Here is a 17,883-nt window from a genome sequence, read left to right on the forward strand (position 1 = left end):
GTCTGGGCTCTTTGCTGGAGGGACCAGTTTGGTTTTGCCTTTTCTGATTCATTTTTAAGTAGGATTTAGTATATTTCCATAATGATAAATCTTCCTTTTAAGATCAAGAAAATAGTGCTGTCTTGAAAAATATGATTTGTATTTACAGATCATCCCATTTGTTTTTCTGATGTCTTTGATTGCATCTCTTTCAATGCAATATGCATCTCACAAAACTGAAATTACATTATGGAAATACATAGAAAATTATTTTAAAATAAACTATGGGTTTAACATTTTTATTTTAATTGTTAAAAAATTTAAAATGTTATTTAAATATATTTTTAATAAACTGATTTTTTTATATAACATTTTTTGTCTTTGTCATCTTAGGTTTTAGTGGATAAGTAGTTGGTGAGTCTCCTGTGGAAATTGTCAGATTTCAGAACAGCAGGATTTTTCCGTAGAGTAATTAATAGTCAAATAAGCTAACACTGGCATGGGCTGCTGTATATGCTGTAATTCAGCTAGTTGTTTCTCTGCAAGGAGAGTGCCAGTAGTAGAGAGGAGATCACAGAATATTTCCTCCTCAGAGACAAGCACGTTGAAGAACAGTGCCAATATGCAAAGATGGACAGTAAATGCTCTGGGTATTGTTTCTCTGTGTTTTGTTCTCGTTAGCATTTGGCATAGCCACTTGTGCCTCCTTTTCCCTGCCCATTTCCCTACAATGCCATGTGCCACCACATAGCTCAGCGTGGTGACTCCTTACAGGTGAAATATTCATTTGTCTCTACCCTTCAGCAAACCTGAAGCACGTGCAGAGCATAAAGGACAGTACTCCATCATTCCTCCTCTAATCCACCCTGAGCACATGGTATGCCCAAAGCCCTGTGGCACTGGTGGGCACTGGTGGGCATCTCTTGTTTGTCTGGGGCTGCCTTGTCCCAGGAATTGCCTGTAGTTGGTCCCTGGGGTATGGGCTGGGATATTCTGCTTCCTCCACAAGAGAATGGTGTGGAGGGCTCTGCCTGCTGCCTTCCCACTGCTGTCTGCCAAAAGCACTGCTCAAATGCTTTGCCTTTCCCGGGGTTCTCTGGGAAAGGAAACCACCTCCTGCACACCCCTGCAAGGTGCTGAAACATGCTTTTGACTAGAGGGGGGAAGGTTCATCACATTGCATTGGTAGGTGGAAACCTGAAATGGCTGAAAGTGCTTGCAGTGTTGCTGAGAAAAAAGTCTCTTCTCTCTTTCTGCTGTGACCCCAGCACAGCGCTGACATCTCAGGGGAGTTGAGGCTCTGGAGATTTTCCGTGTGTTGGAGGATCTGTGCTTTACTACCATGGCTCTTTGAGTGTTTTTTTTGTTGTTGTTGTTTGGTTGGTTTGGGTTTTTTTACATTTGCTCAGTGACTGTCATTCTGCAGAAAATTAAAGCTCTTCATTACCCCAGACAGAAGCTGTATTTGCAGATTTATGTTGCCCTTCTGTGAAGAGACAGTGCTGCTTCTGCCAAATTAGCTGCAGCAGATCTATGACCTGGAGGCTGCTCTTCAGTAGGCTGGAATTAAACCATCCAACACACATCCAACATAAACACTGCTCCTATAATGAAGCTCAGATACAAGGTACTAGGTGCCAAGTCTCTGTTGGATTTTAGAGTGTTACCTAACATATACTTAGAAATCTCAGTCTTCTTGCTGAAAACCAAATGCAACTGAAATAACGGACTTGGCCTTATTTGTTTTCATTACTGCAGCACAGACCTATGAATTAATGACTTTCAATTAGGTTTTCCACTTTGCACTGAATATAAACTGAAAGACTAAGGCATACTATTCCCTCTTTTCTTCTCCAGAATAAGAATGTCCTTATATGTGCACCATAACATTGCAGATGAAAAGCATGAAATAATTGTGACTGTTGCGTGTGCATAAAACAAGTTTAATATGGGAATCATACATAAATATGTGTTTCTTAGTTTGCATAATAGCTTGGCTCCTGTTGACTCGGTACAAGTGTTTCCTGAGGGCTGCCCTGGCTCTTGGTCAAATTGATGCTCTCTGAACAGAGAGGGTCAGGGGTGGCTACCAAGCAGGCCAGTAGCTTTAGGAATGAGCTGGGAAATGAGCTCTGCTGTTTTGGAAACCTGAATCTCCCCAGGTTTCCCAATGAAGATGCAGTGCTGGCCACACTGGCTGTACCCTGGTGTTTGCTGGGAATCCTGCTCAGCAGGAAACGTCCCTCTCTCCTCACCCTGCAGTGCTGGCTCTCACACAGCTCCACGCAGTGTCTCTGAGGGCACACTTCATTGCACTCTGTGTTGTGCTTTATTATAATGAGCTGGGTGCTCATTAAAGCTTCACAGCTATAAACAGAGCTGTAATATAGCTTGAGGAACACTGTAATATTAGTGTGGCACCTGGAAACTAACCTTGTCTCAAGCTGGGTTATGTCAAAATGTAAGTGAAGGTACTTATTTGTAACAGCTGAAGTGGATGATAGAATTGCAAGTGTTTATAAAATGTACAGATGAAAAAGTGAAGGAGAATCTAAGTCTACAAACCCCCTCTCATCCTCTCCAGTCATTCAGCCAGCCCTCTGCTTCCTGGCTCTTTGGTGTCAAGGCTGTACAGAGGGACTCTGCCCTCATCCTCTGGTTTCAGAAAGTTTCCAATCCAGCAGAGAAGACTCCTGAGAGACCTCCAAGGGTTTGCATCACACTCCCTTTTCCTTTGTACATTTATGCAACCAACTAAATCAACAAGCCACTAGTAATTGCTCCTGATAAAAACCATGATCTGCCTCCCCTCTTCGGACCTGGACAAGTGCTGCTGTGGCAAGGAAGGAACCACACTGCAAGGAAGGAACCACACTGCAAGGAAGGAACCACACTGCAAGGAAGGAACCACACTGCAAGGGAGGAACCACACTGCAAGGAAGGAACCACATTTCAAGGAAGGAACTACACTGCTTCCAGCCATGGGCAGAGCTCTGCCTGTGGTTCCTGCTGCCCAGGGCAAAGGGGCTCCATCCACTGAACTCCACCTTGCATGATGTCTGTGGCCTAAGACAAACACAGACACATTTAAAGCATAAGTCTCCTTTTTGGCATGTGACTGAGATTAACCTGTGGTGATGCTAAGTTTGAAAAGAGTGCTCCCCAAAACTGTCTTGAAAGAGAATAGAATCGAATCAAATTGAATCGAATAGAATAGCACCAGTAAAATGGAATTTGCAACAAGCCCCTATCTTTTCTGAACCTTATGCTCATCCAGAGGCTTTTTAGTTGACCCAGTATCAGCTAACAAAGAACGTGTGGTACTGATGTAGCAGGGAGTGTTGGTCCCAGAGCCAGTTTGGTGAGTGTGGATGTGCATGCTGCTGAGTGAGAAGTATTCTGTCTGTTTTCTGGAGGGATTCTATTTAAAACTGCAGTGCTTTGAGACTTCAAAATCAGAGCTGGGCAGTGAGCATGGCAACAGTGTGCACAGTGCCTCAGGCATGGCACAGACCTAGACAGCCTCCATAGAAAGCAAGATATAGAAAACCTCTTTATCAGCATGTTTTATTCTTATTCTCATTTTGAAAATGGTGTGAACCTAACTCAAAGTGGCAGTGTCAGTGGAAGACCCAGAAGAATGAGGCATCTGGCTGTGTTGGCACACCAATTCATAGCTCTTGCTTTATTCTATTTTCCATTTTCTCTTTTCCTGGGCCAGGTGGGATGAGTACTGAAGAGCAAAACACCTCTATCCAGAAAAGATACAGGGAGGGATGGAAAACCAGGCATATGATAAAGAGTCCACTAGCTATGTAACACCAAGCTGGGAGCTGGAAACCATTCGCTGTGTAGGCCACTGTGCCATCAGAGTGAGGCAGAGAAGTTCTGTTTTCACTCATTATGTATTTCAGGGGAGAGTTCCCCCAATCCATGGTCTGATTTCCAGCTGTGGCTGTATTATCAAGTGAATAAAGGACCATGGTTTTGGTGTTAGAAGCCAGTTAGCCTAAGCAGAAAGAGATGAGACAGTCAACGAAGGCAGAAATATTGAAGAAGAAAGGTTCATGGCAAAAAATCCAGTCATTTCTAAGGAAATTGGTTCTTTGAAGCCTATGCTCCCTAACCCAGTTCCAGTGCCCTTCATGGGAACATGAGCTGGATTTGACTGGGGCTCTCAGAGGTCAGTGCTTTATTCACTAGGCTGTAACTGCCTAAACTGAGTGTGCAGCCCAGGAGACAACTGAGAGCTTTGCCTGGTTTCTATTCTGTTTGCACTTTGGGGAGTTGGTTTCAGCAGACCAAATAACACTGCAACATTGCTCAGCTGATAACACACCAGTCATAAAGCTGTCTGTGAGGGATCTTGCTGTGAACTGACTGAAGGGTTCTGTATCAGTTTTGATTTTTATAAGGCCTTCGGGGCCTAGAGAAAAGCCAGGGCGTGATGTAGGGCAAGACATCCAAGGCTATGGCAATTTAATGAATCTTTTAAAACTCTTGAGTTGTTTTGGGGCTTTTTAATTAACAATTTAATCATAATGCAGCTTTGAATGCTGCTTTCCATATTCTTGTTGAGGTTGAAAGATAATGGTTGATGCACTTGAAAGACGAATTTGCCTTCTGATCCCACTTGGCTGTGGTTGTTAGCATTACTGTAGAGGCTGGGCTGCCCTAACACTGGCCCAGTGGAAGATGCACTGCAGGTGTTATCTTACTCCCCAGAAATCCTCCATGACCTTGCCTCAGCCCTGAATTTGTGATCCTGGGAGATGGTGGAGCTGCAGAAGGTTCAGAAAGAAATGAGAAGGAACAATGAGCTGAGTCACTACTGAAGCTTTCCCCATTCTCTGTAGGCTTTCTCTTACCTGTCCTTTCTGTAATTTGTTGACTTGTGAGCGATTGTAACTTCTCTTTTTTTTTTCCCAAAACATTGTATCAGTAATGCAAAAGGACAGTTTTAAAGATTTCAGTTGTGTTATAATAAACCCGGGGTATTATTATGAAAAGCACATCTTGACACAAACAGAGGCTTTTGAACACTCCTGCTCTGTGTAATGGCTCAAGGGCTGAACTTTTATGTTAAGCTTTGGATGGAGGGGTTGGCTTTTGACAAGTCTGAAGTGCTGACAAAACCCCTACATGTTTTAGACAGTGAAAAAAAATGCCAGACAACTAGAAAGGTGTACTTTTGGAAAAAATCTGTAATTCTGATGCTGATTTTGAAAGGAACTGTGCATGCCATTGTGGAGGGTGTGGTGGTCATCAGATAAACAAACTGATGAGGGTACTAGTAGAGGTGAGCAGTGATTCTTTGGACAACCTGTCTTTAGTTAGAAATAAGGTTTATTTCTTCACCTCTCTGTCTGTCCATCCTCTTCCTTCTCTCCACCACCCTCCCAGTAGCTGACCAGGAGATTCAAAAGTGTCAGCCTAGTTTGACAGAGGAATGAAATCCAGTGGTTTATGACACTCACCAAGTGGATGGAGAGGAGAGTGATTCATGTGGTGTCCTTTGTGAGGCAAAGGCAGGACACGGTCAGGCTGAGCAGCAATTCACTGCCAATTGCACGTGTTTAGTAGATGCTGAGCTCCTGAGAAAGGGCACTTTATGGTGCCCCTGCATGGTGATGGGAAAATCTTCATAAGGGGGGAAGGTTGCTAGGAGGAAAAGGATAAAAATCATGGTAAAGAAGAATATTTCTGCCATTATTTGACAAACGTTGTGCACAAACACGTCTGGTGCACAAATGTGCTCAGGGATCCTGTTTTAGTTTTGGCACTCAGAAAATCTTTTTATCTGCCAGGCAATGGGGAAAATCTTTGCCAATAAATAATCGAAGGAGGGAAAGGGGGAAAAGAAGGGGCTGCCAGGATAATTTTTGTTTTAAAAAGTATCAGTAGTTTTGGAGGAAGGATTTGCTTACTACACATCTCCATTTGCTAGCTGTCCTTGTGGGTTTTTTTACTAAAATAATCTGAAAATTATTCTTTTTGTGAAATTTAGGAGACATCCTCCCACACTGATTACCACAAATAATATAGATTTTTGAGCAGACTTTATTGACATTTGGTGACATTTTATACCCACCTTGAAGAGGGTTTCATCTTTTTCATGATGGACCCTACAAACAGTCAATTTGCAATGTTCACTTTTTATCAGAATGAAGATACTTAATCTAAATTTACACTGTGACTCAGTTGTGCAGCTTTTTGTTTGGGCCCAGCAGTGATTTGTTATTCTTCCCAGACAAAGTGTATCTACAAATATCAGGGCCACATTCAATGTCATTCATTGCAGGCACTGGATTTAAGATGAGGCTTCAACAGACCAGTATAATTTACCTTGTTCTACTGCCTAACTGATGACACAGATGATATAAAAGATAAGTTTCTGCTGCAGCTGGAATGGCTAATTGCTAATAGGAATTTTGCCACCAACTTCAGCAAGGATAAATCAAATTTTGATTCATGCAAAACTACCTCAGCATCCTGTTAAATGCTGTAAGGGATTATTGTGAGACATGAAAAATGTGGAAGGAATATGGATGCTTTGCTTTTGTTACAGGAGAGAGCTTCCCTGCATGTGTGCACCACGTTGTGTTACATGGCAGTAAAAGGTGTGGTGAGTGGACATGAAAAATAGCTGACTGTGCCCATTCCACCTTCAGGGATCCTTCTGCAAGCTGAAGTTTCCCTGTGCCTATAAGTCAGCTATTATTTCCAACCTGTCCTATTCCAAGAAACACAAATAACAGAAACAAGGCTAGAAACAGGGCTAGAAACAAGGCCAGGCATTCTTCATCTTGGTGTGAACCTAGCCTTCCAGAGCCTGCACAACCTTCACTTTGAGCCCTTGCTTTTTAGGGATGGGATTGCTGTCTTGAAAAGTGCTTTCCCAATGAATATCAAACGACATGGCCTGAACATCAGACAGTTCTTTAGAGAACTTCAAGTGATAAAAATGCAGTTATGTGTGATTTCTGATTGTTTTTTGGTCAGCTGCTTCCCCTCCAGTCTCTTAAGCTGTGTTCTCTTTACTCCAGCATCCCTTACATCAGAAATCCTTTCCTTATCTTCACACCTGCTGGGCTGTACCTCACCCACCCTGTGCCTCTGACAGGCTTGTGACAGAAACCCTTCCATGGGCTTGTGGTGCCCACAGCGTGGGATAGAGTTGTCTCATGAGACAAGTCTTTATCTGCTCAGTAACACATGATGCTTGAATTGCATTTCTTAATGGTGGACAGCATTAAATAGTTAAGAATTGAGGCAGTGCTAGTTTTGACTGAGAAGCTCCTAGTCTTGCTTTGGGACTGTTGTGAAGTTGGTATTTCTTGTTTCAAATACAAACCCCAGAAATTTACATGAGCACCCCATAAATCAAGAGCTACAAAGAAGTGATTTAGGCAGTTGAAAGGACCAATGCCTGCAGCTGCTAAAACCACTCATCATGTTTACTAAAGTTTAAGAGAAAATGCAAGCTGAAGGTGAAAATACATCAGCTGTGGAGCAATGTTGGGGGATAGCACGTGTTTGGTGACATAAATATGAGAATGTTTTTCAGCTGGTACCCCAAGCAAGTTTATATTTATACTCAGACAATTTCTAATGGCTCTTTAGATCAAGGGCATTGTTAAGCTTTAACATAAAAAAAAAGTTACATGGAAAAGCTCAGTACACCCCTTGAAGTCTGCAGTGTAGAGGAGGGTTTGCAACTCTGTAAATCTCAGCTTCTTGAAAAGAAAGGACATTAATATGCCCCAGCTGAGCTGCTGGTGGGACCAGGAGCTGTTCTTTGCCTGCTGCTGGAGCAGGGGTGGGTGGTGTGGCTGGTTCTACTGTAGGTACAGAGGTGCCTCCTGCCTGCAGCAGGGACATGCCCATGCTGGGGGCTGCAGTGAGACTGCTGTCATGGAGCCTTAGAAGATCCAGCCCGTGGTACCACCATCTGCCATGAAACAATGTGAAAATGTTTGTTTAATAAGGACTGTAAAATGTCCCCGGCACTCAGGACTCTTAAGTACTTTCGTAATTTCAGGGGAACTTTTCCTGGCAGACTTTGATCATGTTAAATAGATTTCCCATGATATCATAATGCCCCATTTGTTATAAATGTGCTGATTTGCGGATGTACAATTAGCTGACTCAAGCAAAAAAGGCATTCTAGATACCCTGTGTATGAAGTGGCAGTTTATTTCTCTCCATATGGTACATAACTTGTTCCATGCTGCTTACCGTGGGGTCTGGGCTTACTGCCCACTGCTCATCACAGTTTATAGAGAGGAAAATTGAAGGCAGCCATGGAGTTAATTCTTTGCAATACACTTATTTCCTTAAGGCAATACCTAAGCTGTTTGCATCAGCCAAAACATCTCCTTGGAGGCAGGTGAGTGCTGGCTGTTCCCTCTGAGCAGTGAGGGTGAGATGAAATCATCTTAGCAAAGGGCACTGCATGACTTGAGAGCCAGGGGCTTCCCAGAAGGAAAACAGGGCTTCCCAAATCCTGCATAACTCGTGGCCTTTAAAAGATTTTTTTTTCCTGCCATATGTTTATTTATCACTACTTGAATGGGTCTAAACAAAGGGCTGAATTTAGTCCTTCTGAAATCCATGGAAAGAGTTCCTTGGACCTCAGCAGTGATGGGATTGCATCCTAAATTAATATCCCCAAAAAGACTAATTTGTAAAATATGCTCAGTGCAGGATCAATTGTTTTTCTGGTGGTGGCAGCTGGTACCTCTCTTCACTGCACATTTTTAACTCTCCTAATAGTAAATTATGTATCTTTTATTCTCCTGTTTGGTTTCTTTCTTGTTCCTTTCAAATGAGTGTGAAGCATGGAACAAAAGAGATTGGGAGAGCAAGAGCATATATTAACATATAGGGTTAAACTTTCTGAGGACAAAGATTTTTTTTTTTGCCTCATCAGCATGTTTAACAGTTGCAAATCTCAGTGTATGAGGAAATGTCTTATATTCAAAGACTATTAACAGCTGTGAAATTAGATTTACAAATCTGAATATATAACTGCATATTTTATATGCTGTTGCATATAATTTGTGCATATATTCATGAAACTGTCTTGTAGTTTATGAAATTTGAGTGTACCGTTTCAGTGTGAACTTCCAGATTTCTTAATCAGGAAATCATTAAATGAAAGACTTGCCATATGCAAATTTTGAAATTTGTGCAATATAACATGATGCCTTTTGAGGATAACACAGAACTAAACCCGACAGATATATAAGTATAAATAGTTATTTGGAAGGTCTGAAACACGCTTATTAAGAAAAAAATATTTTAATCATGTCTACTTTCAAATAACTCTCAGGTGGATACAGTTTTATATTATAATTGTGATTCTTATTTTTTAAATATTATAAGCAATGCATTCTCCAGTGCTTCATTTCATTCTTAAAAATAGCCTAGGTTTTGTGTTTGGAGATGAGTAATTTTGAGGCTGAGGCACTCACCTTTCTGGCTCAGGCTAGTCCTCTAAGGATTGTAAATACATAATGTTATTGTCTTATACAAATCACGATTCATCTGGTCATGAAACTCTCCAAAAGAAAGCAAATCCAACACTTGGGAGTCTTTGGAACATGAAAGTCGAGTACATGGCCGGCAGACATGCAGCTTGGAAACCTATGGGAATATTCACTTAATTGCAACTAAAGCCTCTCTTCTGTGTTTAGGAATCCTGATCTGCTCACACAGATCTCAACACATGACTGAAATAATCTGTTTATCCAGCATATGGTTCTTTGTGAGGACTGGATAGAAGTCAGCTACTCGGTCTTATGTGTCATTTGTCACAGAGTGCTGTGTCCTTCTAAGTGCTCCCTTTCCAGTGCAGGGACATGGAGGCATTTTAGCAATGCAAAGAGGTGATTAGAGGCACTTCTGCTGGAATGTATGCTGTGGTGCTTAATGAAATTAATTTGGCTTATGACAGGGGCATGGAAAGGCAGCCCTGGGCTTTGTCCTACTCACTGTCACCGTTTCCCAGGGTGACATTGGATGTGTCAGTAGTGACCTGCTCTTTGCTGTGCTTTCAGCATGCATGGTGCTAGCAGGAGGGGGGAGACTGGGAGTTTCCAGGTATGCTCAAAGGTGTTTGTTCAGGAGAACCAAATCTTTAAAACCAGGGCTTTCTAGCTGATATCATTGCAGTTGATACTTGTGTGTAAGGAGAGTAATACCTGCTTGGTTTAATGGGGGAACTATTCTATCTCAAAAGTGCTGTCTCCTTCCCCACGAATCAGGAACCATATCTGTCTCAGACACATGACATCAGAGAAATAAAAACGCTCCTCAGATCTTTGCTTAGTCCATCTTCCTGTATCTTCTGTCTAGAGCAGTGGAGCCAGCATGGCTGATCTGGACCATTAGTGATTTGTGTCCATACTTACTTGGAGATGCATTTTTCAGGTGATGTCCTTTTCTAATACATGCAGTAAAGCACTATTTGCACTGACTAATTCTACAATTATAGTCTAAGTAGTGTGTGAGCTATACAGAGAAACTGCTACTTGACCCCAAGTAAAGTCAAATTTTAAATGCATGAAAAGCAGGCCTTTTTTGAATGAAACAAGGTAGTGCCCAACATCCACACAGATCTCAAAGCAGAAAGATGTAGTGTCATGAAAATGCAGCCAAACTGAAATCCCAAGAAAGTGATAATAAAATGCTTCATTAAACAGAAAGAAATAAAAAGAGAGAGAGAGAAAAAAAAAACTACAGAAAAAACTGTGCTTAAATGTCAGTGAGAACTTTCATTCTTGTTGGCTTTTAGATTCCCCCATCAGAAAACTGAAACTCTTCAGTCATACAGAGATTTTCTGCAGAGGAACTGGAAGCAGCAGCTGAACAGGCGATGTACTACCAACTGTGAGAGCAGCCAGATTTTGACACCCATGTTTTCACTAGGTGCCATTTCAGCAGTAGCTTCTGCAGGTCTTTCAGTTGCACCACGAAAGTAATCTCTTGTAACAGGAAAAAAAAAGGTGAAAACGCTCTGCTCCCCTGCTTAGATGGAGCAGCATTTGCAGCCCTTGTTCCCCAGCAGAAACTGCACTGAGTGGTTTGTGTAGCTGATGTGCCATGCCAAATTCAGCCTGTTTCTTGCACATCTCTCTTTTTGCTGTATTAAACAGGGATCTAAGCTTTTACAAATGTATGTTGCACTCTGAGAGCACTACAAGGACGCCAGGAATTGTATGATCTCCTGAGGGCTCTGCAGGTTTTGCTCTCATTAGTGGAGACTTCAGAGCCTCTGGTGCTGACTCCCAGAGAAGGTCTGTGTGCCTCATGGTAAACTCTGGCTTCTGACTGTGTTTCCAGCAGTTCTTCAAGAGCTGAGAAGCTCTGCAGTTCATGAGGTGCTTTGGGAAGTTACCTGGTACCTGCACCCTGCATCCTCTGCTCCAGGTCAAGTTGTGCAGATATGCAAAAGGCATCTAAGTCAGTGAGAGAGAGAAAATTTGCACCATGCTCTGCCAGTTAAAGTTTTGGGCTGGAGCTGGGCCTCAGCAGGATGCCAGGTTGGCTGCCAGGTGGTACCACCGGGGCCCCTGGCTTTGGTTCTGAGTTGTGCAAACACCTGTGCCATAAATGAATAACAGCAATTTCTTTTCTCTGGGTCTGAGCTTTATTTGCTTTTGCTTTTTCTTGGACAGTGAACCCGTGCCTTGAGAAAATGTGTGAGAAGTTTTTAATATCCACGCCTCCAATGAGGCAACAACGGCACATCTAATCTTAATCTATATTGTTTGTACTTTTGCTCAGCAAAGCAGCTATAAGAAATTATACATTTCTTCTTTAAAGTCCCTTCCCCGCCCCTGCTGTATAAGTGTTACTTCCTGGCCTCCTGGTCTCTCAATAGCACTTCCCTTTCCTGTTTTGGTTATAAGATTTCATAGGGACTCTTGGCTTGTCTCTCTGCCAAATTTGTCTTCTGCTCAGGTGAAATAGAATATTTGGATTTGAGCACACGTGCCGGCTTTGAGCCTTTACCTCTGTGGGATTCTGACCAGGTCCTCCTCCATGGCAGGCACGTAAGTATCTGGGGACTGTGCCTGTTGGCAGGGAATTTGTTGACCAGAATGAATGTGACTGGATGTGAAGGAGAGCACGTATTGTGATAAACACAGAAGGTTTGTGTTTTGGTTATAGCCTGGTAGGATAATTTATAGTTGTATAAAATGGTAATTAAGCTTTTATGGCAATGCTACATTAATATGCATCCCCTGGCAGTGAGGGAGAAGCTGACTTGAAGCTTCTTCATTCCTGATCTGCCTCCATCAGCTCGAGGGGAATTGTCATAGATTTATTTACATTTCTTCTGGGATTTCAGGGAAACCAAGGCAAAGTGATATGAGCTTTAATGAAAGATCTTTATGTTGATTTCCTCTATTCACTTATGAGTCTGCCTTTCCTGGTCATTAGTTATGATTATAATCTTTCAAAGCTTTTATTTAAGGTATTTTTCTCCTGAAATACAGATATGGTTGGCCCATGAGTGAGAACCCTCAGTCATGTATTTTCACTTGATAGTTCAGTTTGGGGTTTTGCATAATTCATATTTTACACAATTAGGTACTTCTTGTTTTTATTTCTGTAATTTAAGGGGGAAGGGAAGTAGTTTATATTAATAGCAACTTGATCCAGTCGAGTTGCTTTTTTACTGTTTTTGTCTAATTGAGTTCCTGGTGTTTCTCCAGGCCATTTACTTGACTCATTTTTAGAAACTTCTAAGCATTTACTTGATATTTACTTTTAGGAACTCCCAAAGTGTATCATCAAGGTGGTGTGTAAAATCTGAAAGTGAACCCTTCACAGAAGGAAATTTTGCATGATTCAAAGCATTAATGGAGCAGTGAAGTTCCTCCACTGGGAGACTCCATTAGCAGTCAGTTGTTGGAACTTGGAAGGAAAAGTTTCCTGGGCATGGCCTGGCAGCAATGCCCAGCAGCAGTGGCACTTCTCTTCATCACACCACTTCCTCAGTGAAGTGTCTTTTGCAGAGCAGATCTCTTTGGGCATTTCTTAACGTGCTGGGTTGAGATGCTGATAACTGGAGTTCCCCTTAGAGTCATTTGAATTGTTACGCTTCAGTGTGCAAAACCCAGCAGAAGAGGGATGGGTTAAAATTAACAGCACTGCATGGTTTAAAAATCTCAGCAACATAAACTAAGCAGATGTGCTGGCTTATGAGGGCATCAGTGTGTGGCCTCAGTGCTGGCCCCAGATCTGCACTGATTGGCAGATGTGCTATCTCAGTGCCGCGGCAGGCACCGCGAGGTCAGGGCTCTCCACACACTCAGCTGGCAGTGCTGAGGGCTGAGCTGTGCTGCACTGACAGTCAGGCCCAGGTGAGATATCTGTTCCTGCAGTCATGTTTTGCATACTGTATATTTTTTTTGTATTTCTACTCGCTTTTCCCATGCTCAGGAGCATGGAGGGGTGACAGAAGGTTATGCAAGTGTCTCCGGTCATGCCGGGATTGTGTGTGCGTGTTCCCAAATTTAGCAACTCGTCTGCCAAAGTCCTGGCTTAGTGTGCATCCTGGGTGCCTCACAAACTGTGTCTTCTCTGGTTTCCAGCTGAAATGTCTGCTGTGGGTATCTGCAGCAGATACTGGACAAGGCAGTTCCCACTGTGTATGCCAGTGTAGTAAGGGAGAATTCAAAATTAATGTCTTATTCCTAACAGAAAGTAACTTTTGAATGTTCTTTCTTATGGAGGTGAACTGGTGTTCATCTTATTTTTGATAGCACTGTAAGTACCAGTATTTCCATTTCCTGCTCTGTAAAATATATATTTGTCTTGCAGGTGTGTCAGGACTTTATTTAACAGCGCCAGTTCTTTTGAGAGCTCTTATGAACGAGGCTTCATAATTCTACTATTTTCTTGTAACTACTTAATATTAAACTGTTTAGATGCTAGAGTTTAACAGTGGAGAAAGGTGATGGCCAGGCACCTTCCACAGATGTTTGGTCCAAAAGGCTCATCTCCAGCTGGCAGTGCAGACAAACTCCAGCACCAAAAGATCTGCAGTGTGAATGTGCAAGCCTGAGCAGAGACCAAAAAATAGCAGCTTCTCTGGGCTTCACTTCAGGCTGAATGAAGCAAGGGCAACACTGTTGGGTAGCCCTCTCTGCACAGACAGGCAACCAGGAGGGAGTGCAAATTGAGAACTTCTGACCACTGCGTCCATGGGTTGGTTTTTCAGGGAATGCCAGGACGTGGAGCTCAGAAAAAAACTGGAGGTAGTCATTGTGGCATCTCAATATTATATATGAGAGTGTGACTTCTGTGAAAATATCTGCTATAAAATAGTCCTGGGCATTTCCATTGGTGTGGCTAAATGCTGTATTTTCACTGGGAGGTCTTGCTGCATTGCTTGAGGAAGTTTTTCAGGGCTCTGGGACAAAGGTGAACGATGGTGACACTGGCTGTGCTGCAACTTTGGTTGTAGAGGGAAGTAGGCTTTGGAACAGGGGGTCCCAGAAGGAGTCAGAAGTGTGACTGACATTGTGCTGGAGAAATGAGGCTCCCAGGGAGAAGTGGGGTCATGAGCAGAGCTGGTGGTGAATCTCTGGTGGGAAGGCTGGAGAGCCACTGCACTACAGCAGCTTTATCTGCAATAAGCTCAGATCTCAGCTGTGGTCTCCACATAAGCCCAAAAAACCTGTCTTGTGTTCAGAGAGTCTCTCAGGCTTTCTGTTCTCTAAATCCAGTGGTCAGAGAGAACTGTCCCTTGTTTCAGGTTACTACTGAAACACTTTCCCTGCATCCCAGTCATTATTATATTTATTAAAGTGAAAGCTATTAAAATGTTTAGCAAATTAGTATATTAGTGTTTGAAGTACACTTTAAAATGCTGCAGGAACATGACTTGTAGCTTGCTGATTCTGAGTTTAACACAGATCTCGACTGCACAGATCACACATCGCTGTATACAGGATTTTGGATTTACATTAGCTGTTTAAGCTGACATTGAGAGTATTCTGTCATCTTCTTAAGTTAGCATCAGCAATTTCTTGCGTGGCACATTTAACCACACAAGTGTGACTGACTTCCTGTGGCAAACTCGGTGGACAAGTAGAGTAAGATGTGCTAAGTGCCTTGTGTGTTATCTCCCACATTCTCTGGGCTGAGGTTTCAGCAAGGCAAGCCTGGGGCTAAGTAATAGCAACAATTTCTCACACCAATACAAGTGATTAGAGCAATCTAAAATAACTTTTAATTATTAATAATGCAAATATTCAGGGAGGGGATGTATGGGAGCTGGAAATGAAAAATAAGGTAAATATTTGTATAAATAGCTGTTTGCCTTTTCTGTGAGTACCAGAAAAGAGCATCTTTGAAAGTCAGTGAATCATGAGCAACTTGAAACAAGGTAGAGCCGTAATAGGTTCAAAGCATGAGATCTTGATTTCTATCAGGGAGCTTTCAGAGTTTATGCTAAGGGAATCTCTGTCCCAAGGACACAGTTGTGTGTGTAAATATGAAGGATAATGGAAGGATAGTCCAGGTCCTCCTGGCAGGTTGGACTAAAGCCCACAGAATTAGGTGTTTAGTCCCAAAGTTAGCTAGTTGTGCATTTGTTACACTTTTTGTGAGCACGATTTGGTGACCCTCCAAAATCGGTATGACCTTGTCCTGGCTCTAGAGAAAGTATTTCAAACCTCTCCCATTGCCCCAGAGGTGTGACCTTGGGAGGTTTGGTGCTGGACAGGGGGTCCAGGGTCGGACTGGGATAACTCTGTAGGCTCTGCACAGGGCTGCTGGTCAGAGGTGGCTCAGGCACTCAGTACCAAGCGCTGCAAAAGTTTTATTCCTAAGAGGATAACTGTGTAAGTAGAGAAAACAGGTCAGGGAAGGAGCACAGCACAGCTTGGACACTCGACTTCTCCTCAGTCTGGAATGAGAGGGAAAAGCCTTACAGACCCTTCAGAGCCAGACTCTCCTCCACACGTTATGGTTTGCTCTCTTTTTCCTGTTTATTCTCTATGAGAGATCTTTCGTGGTTCCAGCCTGAGCTCTTTACTTGAATATTTGGATAACCCACTGGGCTAGGCAGAGTGAAGCAGGAGGGTTTTTCTCTATCTGATCCACGGCTCCTCCACTCCCAGCCTTCACAGTAATTTCTGCCATTTGGTTACCCCACACCTCCTATATTTCTTCCTCCTATTTAATTACTTGCAGTCAGCCAGGTCATGTCAAGCCACCACATTAAGTGTCATGTGATAATTCACAAAAAATACAGGTATTTTCCCAAGATTCCTGGTGCTATCCATTCCATACTCATCTGTGGCTCTTTTTTGGCTGTAGATTTTGGTAATCATATGCTTACTTTATAAAAGTCAGGAAGAAAGGACTGTGTTTTTCAGGTTCTGAACAGGTGGAAGAGGAGAGGAGGGTTATTCCAGGATAAAAGCACCTTCCCTGCAGCACTGTCTCAAAGTGGCTGCCCACTCTCACCAGGGCTGGGCAAGAAAGGTCAATGCTGACCCTCTCAAGAAGGGTTAAATCCAACTTAACCAATTTGCTGGTTTTTGACGATGAATCTTACACAGAAGAGATGGATGAGAGTGAGTCAAAATGTGTCAGACAGAATAAAACAAATAGTATTTATCTGCAAACTTTTTTCCTTAATTTACAGCTTTGTAGTATTGAAACAATATTTTATAAATCTCAGTTATGAACACTCCATTTTAGATATCACCTGTGAACAAAACTAAGCAGACTTTCTTTAACTTCAGGCAAACAAATGCTACTAGTGCAGAAGTTTGCCATCCCGCAGATGTAACGCTTTCAGAATAAAAAGGGGTAAATATGAGGATTTGGGGTCCCTAGAAGAACCCCCTCCCCTCTACATTTAAATAAGATGTCTTTAATCTGCCCCACAGTAAAGTGTAGCAAATTGAAGTAGATGTTGTGCACAAACATGAACAATTTTGTAATTAAGACCTCTCTATGATTCAATTTTATATGTTTTTATACATCATTACCTATGGTGGATGAGCCTGACTGCATGTTAATGTAAAACAAAATATCAGTAGGAGAATTCCCAATATTTTACATGTGTGAAATTTGATGGACCTCCATCAAATACCAAATTTTCAGTAACTTTTGTGTAATAGGAAAATAAAGCAAGTTCTAGAAGTGTACAAGCATACTTTGCATATAAATACTAATACATAACAAACTCTTATCATGGAGAAGGAATGTGGATACTCAGAATCGTGTTACTAAGCCCCACATTTATTATCACATGTAGTTGACATAAGTATCAGTGATGTATGGTCCTAAAAATAACCAAAAAATTTTGCTGGACATTCATGAAACCATTGGTGCTTGATTTGTGCTTAAAATAATGTACAAAGAGTAATAGAGAGATTCTCACTGAGCTTTATAAAGGGAACATTTTCTGGGCTGTTTTCAGAGAAGCCTCTTAAAGCAGCGGTGGGATGGTTGTGCCTTTTACACACAGGAAAAGTAAAAAATCTGCAGAATAAAGAGTTACACCTCCATTTAGGGTGAGACAGCAAGCTAGCAATGGGTCCCTGGAGGCATTTTGGATGTTGAAAGATTGATGAAGTGCTTTGCAGAAAAGGATTCCCCTCGTGTTTTATGTTCCTTTCTGTTATTTCACTGGAGGCCAGATAACAGGCTCAATCCTGTTTCCATTTAAATGAATGAGGAAAATCTTCCATTGACTGCAGGAGAGCAGGGATCCAGCTTGATGTGTTGTTGCTTCATGTCACAGTACCAATTGGTTGTCGTGCATCAAACCCTGCTCCTGAGCTCTGTGTCTGTGTTTCAGCCACAGGACAGTGTCAGGTCCTTTGCTGCTGATTTTGGTGTAAGCAAAGCCTGAAGGCAAAGTTGCTG

At 42.3% G+C, this 17,883-nt stretch overlaps 1 protein-coding gene across 5 annotated transcripts in view; it reads left to right on the forward strand.

The window, feature by feature from the left end:
- Positions 1 to 17,883, forward strand: part of EVL (Enah/Vasp-like) — a 142,159-nt gene that overhangs the window by 54,458 nt on the left and 69,818 nt on the right. For 2 of the 5 annotated variants that reach the window (XM_063399357.1, XM_063399359.1), the window contains exon 1: positions 11,886 to 12,038. The exons of 1 other annotated variant lie outside the window; for it this stretch is intronic. In XM_063399357.1, the coding sequence (XP_063255427.1) occupies positions 12,028 to 12,038 (11 nt within the window). In that variant the 5' untranslated portion in view covers positions 11,886 to 12,027. Of the gene's footprint in view, positions 1 to 11,885; positions 12,039 to 17,883 lie in introns of those variants that run through there. 2 more of the 5 variants (XM_063399358.1, XM_063399354.1) reach the window with 2 other exon arrangements.

Source organism: Prinia subflava, chromosome 5 (genome assembly GCF_021018805.1).
Source record: "Prinia subflava isolate CZ2003 ecotype Zambia chromosome 5, Cam_Psub_1.2, whole genome shotgun sequence".
Lineage (NCBI taxonomy): Eukaryota > Metazoa > Chordata > Aves > Passeriformes > Cisticolidae > Prinia > Prinia subflava.